Raw genomic sequence first — 12,432 nt, 5'->3', positions numbered from 1 at the left:
TCTTTTTGCCCCCCAGAGCTCCATTTTATTCATGCACAATGTTCAGAAATGGAGTTGTGTAGAGGAAGGAGCACATATTGGATTCATATGAATCCCAGACTGTCAATTCTAACTGTATGACTTTGGGCAACTTATATATCTTTAGGACATCTTTTTTCTAACTTGTAAAATGGAGAAAATTAAACCTTCTGTGGATAGTTGTATGCAGTAAATGGGATGATGTATTTTAAAAAATGCCTGCTATACTCCTTAGGACATGGCAGATGCTCAAAAAATATTGTGTTTTACTTAATAAATGAAACATTTCCAATTTAAGTACTATTTCCTAGGAGAATTCTGTGCTTGCCAAACATTTGATAGCCCTGACCTTTAGAATTGAACTAAATACTATAGAGTTCCTAAATAAAATATGAAGAGAAATTCATTAATTCTTTATGGTGTTGTGTGACTGTTTTGTGTCTTTTACTGCTTTATTAGAAACAATAATAAGGAAAACACCAGATACTTGTATTTCTGAAGTTTTATCCTGAATAGATAAATAAATGAATGATATTCTAGTTGGAAATGTAAAAAGCAAGTAATGAAACTCTTGAGAAAATTCTTACAGGTTCTTTTTCTAAAATATTTCCATTTTCTGTTTTCTCAGTGATGATGTAGATAGTGGTAGTTTACAAGCCGATTTTGGAGCAGTATATTAATAGCAAAAAAAAAATACACAAAAGGTCACCAGTCCTTACATATTCTGGGAACATTCTTTTAGGTTCTGATTTATAGTGTAATGCTTTTATTTTAGAGAAATAAGTTACTTGAGTTCCCTTTATCCAAGAGCAGTGCTTAAGCAATGATATTTAATGACTAAGTAACTAAGACTCCTGAATCACATGTTGAAATTTAACTGGCGTAAAGAAGTGTTGAGGAAGCAAAGGAAAAAAGTTGAGCACCATTTTTAAGATAATGTTTATATAAAAAAATTTTTTTCTGAGGGATCATAATTTTTTATAACTCAGCTTTATTGCGATGTTATTTATAGACCATAAAATGTGCACATTTGTAAATGTCAAATGTGATGAATTTTGATACTTGCAAACATTTGCGTAACCACTACCTTAATCAAAAAATGTAAAATTTCTATCTGCTAGGAAAGTTTCCTTTGTGCCACTTTGCAGTTAATCTTCCCCAAAGCAGCCATTGATCTATAATTTCTGTCACCACAGCCTGCTCCAGAATTTCGTATAAGTGAAATCATACAGTGTGTATATTTTGATGCCTGGCATCTTTTGCTTGATAGGTTTTTGGAACTTATATTTGTTGCTTCAAGTCTCAATAATAGTTCATTTCTATTCCTGAATAGTATTCCATTGCATGAATATATCACAATTTGTTTATCCATTAACCTGTTGATAGAATTTTTTTGTTTCTTTTTAGCTTTGGGTATTAAAAAGCCCCTATGAACATTTTTGTACATGTGTATTTGTGGAGATATGTTTTATTTCTCTGGGAGAGGAATGGCTGGGTCCTGTGTATGTGTATATTTAACTTCAAACTCTTTTCCAAGTGATTATACCATTTTATACCCCTACAGTAATGTATGAAAGTTACAAGTACTCCACATCTTCACTAACATGTGGTAAGGTCAGTCTTTTTACTTTTAGCCATTCTAGTGGGTATGTAATGGTATCTCATTTGGTTTTAATTTGCATTTCCCTGGATAACTAATGATATTGAACCCATTTTTGTATGCTGTTTGATCATTTGTGTATCCCCTTTTTTGAAGAATCCAAGCCTTTTGTCCATTTAAAAAATCGTGTTGTACATACTGGCCAGCTGCTAAAAAAAAAAAAAAATTGAGTTGTTTGTCCTTTTGTTACTGATTTGTAGGAGACCTTTACATATTCTTGATACAAGTCCTTGAGAATATTTTCAGCTTGACTTCCCATGTTCTTAATGGTGTGTTTTAATGAGTAGAAACTTACTAATTTTGATTACACCAATTATCTTTTTTGTTTTTTCTTTTTTAGTTCATGATTTTTGTGTCTTAACTAAAAAATCTTTGTTTACCCCCTAGTAGCAAAGATTTTCTTGTTTTCTTCTTGAAGATTTTGGTTTAAGTTTTTATGTTTAGCTTAATGATCCATTTCCAATTTTATTTTATTTATTCATTTTACACTTCCCATTAATTCATTGAACAAATATTTATTGAGCACCTTCTCAGTGCCAGGGACTGTTTTTAGCGCTTGATATCCATCAGTAAACAAAAAGATAAAAGTCCCTGCATTTGCGAAACCTATATTCTAGGGGAAGTGACAGACAATAAACTAATAAATAAGTAAATTATAGAGTATGATGCAAGGTGATAAAGGATCATGGGTCTGGAAACAGAATAGGGTAAGGTAAAGGGCAGTGAGAAGGTTTATAATTTTAAGAAGGGGGTAAAAGTAGGCCTCATTGAGATTATGTCATTTAAAGAATAACTTGAAGAAGATAAGGGAGTTGGCCATTCAGGTATCTGAGAGAAGAATGTTCTGGGTAGAGAAAACAGCTGGTGCAAAGGCTGTAGGCTGGGAACATGTTTGGCACGTTTCAGGGATAGCCAAGAGGCCAGTGTAGTACAGAGTAACAGTGGATAAGGTTAGAGTGATGTGGGAGGGCAGACTGTTGAGAATATTTTAGTACATTGTTAAGACTTTAGCTCTTTGAGTGACATGGGAAGCCATTTGATTGTTCACTATACTTAATATACATTTTAATATAGCACATATATCTTCCTGAATATCACTTAGAGGTTTTACATTATTGCTTTGGATACCTGCTTAATAGATATGAAAGCATGTTTTTTCCTGACAGGTATACTTACTAGTGTAATGTTTTTCTTATTTCAGAAAGATCCAGATTACTTGAAGCTATGGTTGGACACTTTCGTTTCTAGCTATGAACAATTCTTAGATGTTGATTTTGAAAAGCTGCCTACCAGGTATGTAGAAATACTAATTTCTTACCCTTGAATGAATTCATTTTTGGCACAAAGATTTCACTGATGACATATTACAAGATGGCAATTATGTTGCACTCTTGATATGTCTGCATAACCCTGTTCTCATGGCAGACATTGCTAATTGATCACAGCAGTCTTTCTTGGTGATACTAGACTTGACTTTTAGAAGCCTCTTCTCTGCCTTGTTGAGACACTACCCACTGGGTGTCCTACAGCTCCATTTCTGACACTTTCGGCATTAGCACTAGATCCCAAAAATAAGGGAGTCTTCCATAAGAGTGCTCTTACTTCAAACATTAGCTCCAAGTCTTGGGGGCCACCTATACCTCTAACCAACTGGCTATAAATCTGGGGTTCTCACACCCCCCTCAGGTTCAGTAATTTGCTAGACTGACTCAACTCACAGAAAGCACTATACTTGTGATTACAGTTTTTTTATTAAGTATACACATGGGACAAGGTCTGGAAGGGTTCTAGATGCAGACATTCCATGCCTTCTTCCCATGGAGTCGGCATATTGCCCTTCCTGGACATTAGTGTATTCACCAACCAGAAAGTTCTTCAAGTTTTGGGTGTCCAGAGTTTTATTGGGGTCTTATTACATCATTGACCATGTGGTTGAGATCAGTCTCTGCCCCTGTCCCTTCCTAGGAGGTTGTGGGGGGTGAATCTGAAAGTTCCAACCCTCTAATGATTGGTCTTTCTTTTTTTTTTTTTTTTCTGTCTTTTTTGTGACTGATAACCGCACTCAGCCAGTGAGCGCACCAGCCATTCCTATATAGGATCCGAACCCGCCGGCGGGAGCGTCGCTGTGCTCCCAGCGCCGCACTCTCCCGAGTGCGCCACAGGGTCGGCCCTAATGCTTGGTTTTTCTGATGTGGCCAGCCAGCCCCTCCACTGAAACCATCTAAGGCCCACCAAAAGTCACTTCATTTACATAAACTCAGATGTAGTCCAAAGGGGCTTGTTATGAATAACAAAAGACATTCCCATCACTCAGGTCGAAGGTTTTTAAAGCTCTCTACCAAGAAACTGGGACAAAGGCAAGATGCGTACGTATTCTTTGTTAATACCATAGGTATGTTAATACCATAGGCACATATTTTTATTCCCAGCCTTAGAATGGGGCTTAGAAAACATCTTAGAGAAGATGAATTGTTCAGATTTTTAAAAAGTAGCTTTAAAAATCATAAAATGGGGGAGGAATTCACATTTTATGGAAAGGCACAACTGAAAGTACAAATCTTCCATTCTTCACCTACCACCTTTCCCCATTATCACAGTTCCCATAAGGTTCTTTTCTGTATTTCAAGCTATCTTGAAGACCTAGTACAAGGGTATTTCAAACAGTTCATGGAAAAATAGAATTAAAAGATAGGGCTGGCCAGTTAGCTCAGTTGGTTATAGCAAGGTTTTGGTAACACCAAGGTCAAGGGTCTGGATACCCATAATCAGGTCAGCTGCCAAAAAACAGCCAACAACAGCAGCAAAAAGAAAATGTGATTCTTTCCTTGAACTTTTTGAAATACCCTCATAGTTTGTTAGGTAAGAGAGGTTGGCTGGGGGGAAAAGCAGAAGAAATGAGGAGAGGCTTTTAGTCACAAAAGGAACTCCAGTTATAGATAGTTGTTGAAGGGGAGAAGGGAGGAATGGATGGTGATGAGAAAGAGAATCTGGAGAATTAAAAATCTTCAAGGAGGAAAGCGTTAGCAGTTTGGGGATGGAGGTAGGCAGTCAGAGGGTAGGTACAGGAGAATTGAGTCTGGAAAATCAAATATGGGCCAGATCATGAAATGCCTTTCATGCAGTGCTAATGGACTTCGAATTTTTTGTTATGGAATTTATGAGTGCTACTAAAAATTTTTCTGTGTAAAAGTGTCATGGTCAAGTTTGTTTTTCAAAAGTCTCTTTAGGGCTGGCTGGTTAGAGTACAATGTTATGAACACCCAGGTTAAGGGTTTGGATCCCTGTACTGGTCAGCCACACACACAAAAAAAGTCTCTTCGGTGGCATTATAGAGATTGGATTGAAAGCCAGAAGCCTAATTAAGAGGTAATTGTGATAATCCAGAAACTATTAGAGCTTTCGACCAAGATATTGGGCATGGTTTGCTAAGAAAGGACTAGTACTTCATTATTTATAAATATGCAATTTCAGATTTCTTCCTCATTAGAGTATTATTTATGATAGATTTATAAAGGTTGAAAAGTATTAAATTTTGAACTATCCTCAAAAAAAGTTGGTGGTATATTGATTTCTACTAATAAAAGAGTATTCTTATAGTTTGTGCTTAGGAATACTTTTATTTTAATAATTTGTAGCTCACTGTACGTAACGGGCCTAAGGATATCATGGAATTAAGATTTGGGCCTTTGAATGGGAATGAAGTCTTCTAAAGTTTCTAAGGTGCAGTTGTTATCATCCATACATTACAATGTCTCTTTTCTTCAGAGGTCATTTCCGAAAACATAATGTAGATTTATATTGCCACTATGTTTAAAGTAAACTGAAAATTGCCAGGAGCATTGTTTTATTTGTGATGTAAATGGTTTATTTAAAATGTGTTTCATATCTTTGTCAAAAAACTGAACCATGAATTTAGATTTTGCTAATAGAAAACATTCAGTTTTTCAAGTACATGCCATATCCAAGATGCATAAAATTAGCTGAGTCACTTAAAAGGTGAGAAATTCTTGGATAATCCTCATTTAAAGTAAACTGACTTTATGTAATTTCCAAGTTAGAGAATTTATTATGCAGAGATTGCTTTTCCCACAATTTAAAGCCTTGAGCTTTAAGCTAGACTTCTTCCTGCATTAGACAGAGACAACTGTTGGCAGCTGTTTTACAGTAGACATAAATTAGCAAAATAGGAGTGGAACAGATTTCTGGAGTTTGGGAAATTTCAGGAAAAGGAACATAGAATTTTGGACAGTGAAGTGGTAGAGGTGAGAGAATGCTTCCAAGTTCTTAAATGCTTATCCGTTAGGAACATTATAAAAAATTTCATCTTTACTTAAGGGCATATTCTAACCAAGCCCTAATTTTATAATAAGAATTAGTTAAAAAAAAAAAAGATTTATTTTGACTGTCTAGTTATTTATATAAAAAATGTACAAATAGAGAATGGAATGACCAAGTACAAAGGGAAATACTCTTAAATAACTATGATGCAATATTGGAAAATCTAATGTTTTCTTTCTTGTGGACATATGTTTTTGGAAAAGTAAGGAGGAATAGTTTAGTTTAGTCTTGAGAATTAGTTATATTTAAATCTTTATTATTTAGAATTTACTCTGGTTTTCCTAATCACCTATTTTTAGCTCTTTAGCAGGAGAAAAGTATACATAAAAATGTGAATTTTTCTGGTACCACCTATAAATAAGAGAGGTTGAAAGAACCCAAAGCTACAAGTAAAGTGGTACCCAAATTAAAGTGCAAGATGGTATTTTTGTAACTTGGTTATATAGAATTTAACAACTTTGTAAGGTGCTTGTGGCTTATTTTCTGTGTAATTTAATTAAAATCACTTGTTCATTTTAAGTTTTTGTTTTTTGTGGCTGGCTCGTACAGGGATTGAAACCTTGTCTTTGGTGCTGTCAGCACCACACTCACCAACTGAGCTAACTAAGGCCAGCCCTCAGGTATTGATTTTATAAAACACTTCCTTTTGTTGTAGGATGGTTCAGAAAGAAGCTGGTTATATCTATCGTATGTATTTCTGTAACTATTGGTAATATGCTTCAAATTTTTCTGTTCATAGTGAATCAAATAGCCTTTTAATCAGTGTAAAAATACTAGTAATACTTCATATTAAGCATTATCTGAAGAGACTACTATAAAGTATAATTGTCATTTAATCATAGGAGCTCTTTAGGGTGCTCCCTTCCGATTTGGGTACTTTTCTTATTAGGAGTAGGGGAATTAGTATATGTGGCTTATGAAAAGATTCTTAGGTTTTAGTGACAGTGATGCCAGAGGAGAGGGTCTGGGAAGCCTGATAGTCAGCCTCAACCCACCCCATCCTCTTAGCAGGTTCTTGACTCTGCCACAAGAAAGAATTTAAGAGCGGAGTCACAGAAGAAAGTGATAGCAGATTTATTAATATAATGAATAAGAGATACAGACTTCAGAGAGAGTGCAGACTAGCTCCAGAGACTGAGCAGGGCCCACACCAAGTTTAATACAAAAATAAGAAATACATACTTAAAGTTTAGTAGAGTGCAGGCTGGCTCAAAGGAGTGCAGGATGGCTACTTGCTGAAAGTAAGATTAACACAAAGTAGCCAGCTGCTAAAAGTAAGCTTTACAAAAGTAAAGCATACATGCCTCAGCCAGTGAAGTGTGGGTTGGCCCCAGAAAAATGAGCAACAACCCTGCTTACACCTGGGATTCAGCTTTCATAAGTTTTGCTGTCAAATACATATTTATGATATCTAATGAATATTCAATTAAGGGGGTGGTTCCCTGTTATGTAACATAGTCTTGCACATACTCAGTTGGTTTCTTTTTGGAGCATGTTCATTGGTCAAATTCTGTCATTTACCAAACACATTCAAGAGTATTGTGTGCTTTTGAGCCTGTATAAATTCTTCTTACTGAGCATGCTCAGCTACTTGATTTGCATATGTCTTCCCCTTGTGGTCTCAATCTCTTGGTGTTGGTGCGGAAAATAGGTCCAATAAGCAACAGTAACCCTATTCTAAGGGAGGGGCTAGAGGAAGGGCCTGAGACCTTGGGGAGTAGCTTGAAACCCAGAGGTGTGTCCCTTAAACCAAACCTAGAGAAACTGAGCACCTATTATCTCAAAAGTATCTTGAAAATATATTACATTTTTACATATTTCATAGCTGAAAATACATATTGGCTGTCTGGTTTCAGAGCACTGTGCAGTAGGGCAGATGATATTAAAATGTTATAGATTATGGAACTTCAGAGATTAAATGACCAGCTCCCTGTTACAGAGGTTAGTACCTAGGTCTTCAAACTTTGAAGACCTTTGGGTTTATATTGTGAGAGACACACCAGAGGAGCAACTCAGGTCTGATGTTGACTTCTTACACAGAAAGCATTACACAGAAACCATAGTCTTACACAGAAACCATTGCCACAAAATATTGATATATTACTTTAAAAAAATCTTCTATTGATGCTCATACTTGGGGTTCTACATTTACCTCTTTATCTTTCCCCTTTACTTTTGCTAGTTACCTTTTCTCCCTCTTCTGATCACACTTGACAATTATTAAACTAGTTATTAAGTACTTCATTTTTATTTGCTAGCTATTGTTTAATTTAGAAATGGTACATACACAGACATACACATAGATGGTATTTCTTAGTAGAAAATGAATTAATTTATGTTCTAAATATTTTTATTAAAACAGTATAACTGAAAAAATTAATTAGCTTATCTCCTTCTCCTCTCCTCCCCTCTCCCCCTCCCTCTCCTTCTCCTGCGCCCTTCTACCCACTCTTTCCCCAGTAAGCTGCCCCTAACCACTGTGCTCTAATAATCTTCCAGTCACTAATCATCTTGTGAGGCCTTGCAGACAGGAAGGCTCAGAGTGTCTGGAAAGAATAAAGAGTTTCTTTAGGATTTGAGCTGAAAATGCAGTCCATTTAAAGTGCTAGAGATTTTCTTACTATATTTCAACATGCTCCTTATTTTCTTCCCCCTATATTGTAGGGTAGATGATGTGCCTCCAGGAATATCTCTGCTTCCTGATAATATTCTGCAGGTTTTGAGGATCCAGCTTCTACAGTGTGTTCAGAAAACAGCAGATGGGTTAGAGGAACAACAACAAGCCTTGTCAATTTTACTTGTCAAGTTCTTCATTATTCTTTGCAGGTATCTTGCACACACACAAAAAAGTATTTATCTATTTTAAAGTAATTATTACCAAAATAATAATGCATTTATTGATTTTTAATGGTGTGTGTTGTTCATATGGAGTTTTAAAGAGTAAAAGTACCTTTTGCAATAGTGTGGTTTGTTAATATATTAGAATCCCTTTTAGTTACTACACCAAGTTATAGAGACATTCAGCCAAGATTTTAAAAAATTAAAGACAATGGAGTTTTTTCTTCAGAAAAAATTATTTTTTATTTATTTATTTATTTTTTTTGAGACCTGCCGCACCGCGCTCAGCCAGTGAGCTGGCAACCGGCCATCCCCATATAGGATCCGAACCCGCAGCGGGAGCGCTGCTGCCTCCCAGCGCCGCACTCTCCCGAGTGCGCCACGGGCTCGGCCCCAGAAAAAATTATTATCCCAGTATTTTCTATATGGTTCTCACCTGTAAATGTATACACATTTTTATTACTCTGCATTATTATTTGTGAAAATGTATTTTCCATATCTTTCAATTTATCATTTTGTCAAATAAAGTATACTCATTCTGCAGGTTATATTTTATTGACTAAGTCTGTGGTACTTAAATTTTGGTGTGCATTAAGTATCAACTGGGCTTAGTAGAAATACAGAGCTTAAGACTGACTTAGGGAGATTCCGATTTAAAAGGGCTCAAACATCTGGATTTTTCAAAAATTTCACATAAATCTAGATTTACAAATTTTAAAACTGTTGGGTTAGGGCATCATATGCCTTTTGAAGTCTGCCTTCTTTTTGGAATCCACTTTCTATAGTAATATACACTATTTTATAAATATTTTATAATTAGTAGATGAATAGGGACTGAATTTAGCTGATAGTCACCTTTAACTTAATTGCTCATTGCCTTTGATTACAGAAATTATGGAATGATTAAGCAACAATTGTTAAAATATTTCACCTCTAATTTAAGCTCTTCTAGAACCTTAGGCATTTTTGTTCTCTTCCTCATCCTTAAAATTTAGAAAAATAATATAAGAATTATAAGGGTTGAGGGAAAGGGTTTACTTAGGTGGTAAGTCATGAGTTGGCCTCTGTGATAGTTAATTTGCTATATATTCTCCTATTAACTACCTACTATAATTTTGCTGAAATCAAAAATCCTATATATGATTATTTTAAAATCCATTAAGTTTAGGTCTTGATAATAGAGGGAAGCGCTATAATGCTCAACACATTTTTTGGTTGAATTTTTTTTTAGTAGGAGATAATTCTTTGATGATAAATTTAATGTGCAATAGCTGCAAATCACAGAACATGTTTCTATTTCTAGAGACCTCACTTTACTTTTTTTTAAGCTCCTTTTAAAAATTCTAATAGACTGTGTTTTAGAGCAATTTAAGTTTATATAACAATTGTGAAGGGCAGAGAATTCCCACGTACTCCCTTCCCCCCTTTTCCAGGACGTCATGTATTTGGAATCAGTACGTAGGCTTTTCAGACTGGCTTCTTTCACTTAGCACTATCATTTCAGACTGCTCTGTTTCTTTTTGTGGCTTGATATAACATTTCTTTTTATTACTGAATAATATTCCACTTAAAGACCGCAGTTTGTTTATTCATTCACCTATTGAAGGACATCTTGGTTATTCCAATTTTGGGTAATTATGAATAAAGCTGCTATAAACATTTGTGTGCAGGTTTTGCATGGACATAAGTTTTCAAGTCATTTAGGTAAATACCTAGGAGTATAATTGCTATATCATGTGGTAAGCTTATGTTTAGCTGTGTTATAAACTGAGAAATTGTCTTTCAAAGTGGCTGTACCATTTTGCATTTCTAGCAGCAGTGAATGAGAACTCCTGTTGTTCCCCATACTCTCCAGTGTTGGGTGATGCCATTCTTTTAGATTTCGGCCATTCTAATAGGTGTGTAATAGTATCTCATTGTTGTTTCCATTTGCAATTCTCTAATGACATCAGATGTTCCATATCTTTTCATATGGTTATTTGCCATCTGTACTTTCTCTGGTGAAGTGTCTATTTTGGGCTTTGCCCATTTTAAAAACTGGGTTGTTTTCTTATTAAGTTTTAAGAGGTCTTTGAATATTTTGAGATATAATTCATTTAGCAGGCAGAGCAAAAGTTTTAAATTTTAATGAAGTCCAACTATCACTTTTTTCTTTAATGAATCATGGTTTTGTATCTAAATAGTTATCAGCAAACTGAAGGTCACTTAGATTTCCTCTTGTGTACTCTTATATTGCTGTTATTCATTTCACTTGTCCATAAATGATAATCACCCAATATACAGTTGGTATTATTATTTTGAACAAACTGTTGTGTTAGATCTATTAAGAGTAAGGAAAATAAAAGATTGTATTTTGTCTTCGTTTATTCTGTTTTGAAATGTTCTTCCTTTCTTTATGTAGTCTTAATGGATCTAAGAAGAATTCTTGATTTTCAATTTGTTTAGCATTTTTCTTGTTATGGAATGTGAGTGATGGCTTCCTAAAACTCTTTGCATGTTAGAGGGGAAGCTGAAAGTACCACTTAATTTATGAACATCCAAAGTTAGGCTTTTAGATAAAAGAAAAAAAGAGAATTCTGATAGAAATATAGGCAGGCCTGGAGCCATATTCTTTCAAAACTGGTAGTTTTAATATTTTGCAGTTTTGCCACTTCATGGATTACATTTTACCACTGTAAAGATGTTTTTGAAATTTTAATGTAATTTACACTCAACTCTTCCCCTTTCTGCATTTGAGAAGTATAGCTGTAAGGGATAGTTATGAAGTTATAGGTATTTCCTTACTAAGTATATAAAGATAACCCTGCCATTTGTAGGACTCTAATGAAACCAAATAACCTCTGACTAATTAATTTAATTCTAAATTTATATTAATCAATTTGACTGTACTTTCCTTTCATTTGGAGTTATATTATGTCTTCTTTTTCTACTAATTCAAGTTTAACTTTGTGTCATAATTTTTTTAAATGTATAAACTTTATTGAGAGATAACTCACATACCATACAATTCACACATTTGAAGTGTATTATTCAGTGGTTATTAATATCTTTACAGAACTATGCAACCATCACCACACTTGATTTTAGAACATTTTCTTTACCTCATAAAAGAAGTCTGTACTCATTATCAGTCACCCCCCATTTATCCTACCTCCATCCCCTGTCAACCACTAATCTATATTCTATTCTGGATATTTCATAGAAATGAAATAATACACTATGTGGTCCTACAAAAATCAGTAGCATTTCTACTCACCAATAGTGAACAAGCAGAAAGAGAAATCAAGAAAGCCTGCCCATTTACAATAGCCACCAAAAAAATAAAATACCTAGGAATTGAACTAACTAAGGATGTGAAAAATCTCTATAACGAGAACTATAAACCACTCCTGAGAGAAATTAGAGAGGATACAAGAAGATGGAAAGACATCCCATACTCCTGGATTGGAAGAATCAATATACTGAAAATGACTATACTACCCAAATTAATATACGAATTCAATACAATTCCCATCAAAATTCCTATGACATTTCTCTCAGAAACATAAAAAAACTATCCTAACTATTCATATGGAACT

General features: G+C 34.7%; 1 protein-coding gene across 1 annotated transcript in view; it reads left to right on the top strand.

Annotated features, from left to right (window-relative positions):
• Positions 1 to 256: 256 nt before the first annotated feature.
• The window catches only part of NBEAL1 (neurobeachin-like 1), a 173,940-nt gene continuing 161,764 nt past the window's right edge, over positions 257 to 12,432 (top strand). The window contains exons 1-3 of the mRNA XM_008574031.1: positions 257 to 279; positions 2,858 to 2,971; positions 8,681 to 8,842. Coding sequence (XP_008572253.1) covers positions 257 to 279; positions 2,858 to 2,971; positions 8,681 to 8,842 — 299 coding nt within the window. The remainder of the gene's footprint in view (positions 280 to 2,857; positions 2,972 to 8,680; positions 8,843 to 12,432) is intronic.

This window comes from Galeopterus variegatus, unplaced genomic scaffold (assembly GCF_000696425.1).
Source record: "Galeopterus variegatus unplaced genomic scaffold, G_variegatus-3.0.2 Scaffold985, whole genome shotgun sequence".
In the NCBI taxonomy this organism is placed as follows: domain Eukaryota; kingdom Metazoa; phylum Chordata; class Mammalia; order Dermoptera; family Cynocephalidae; genus Galeopterus; species Galeopterus variegatus.
Note: the sequence above shows the minus strand (reverse complement) of the source record. Positions and strands in the feature narration are given on the sequence as shown.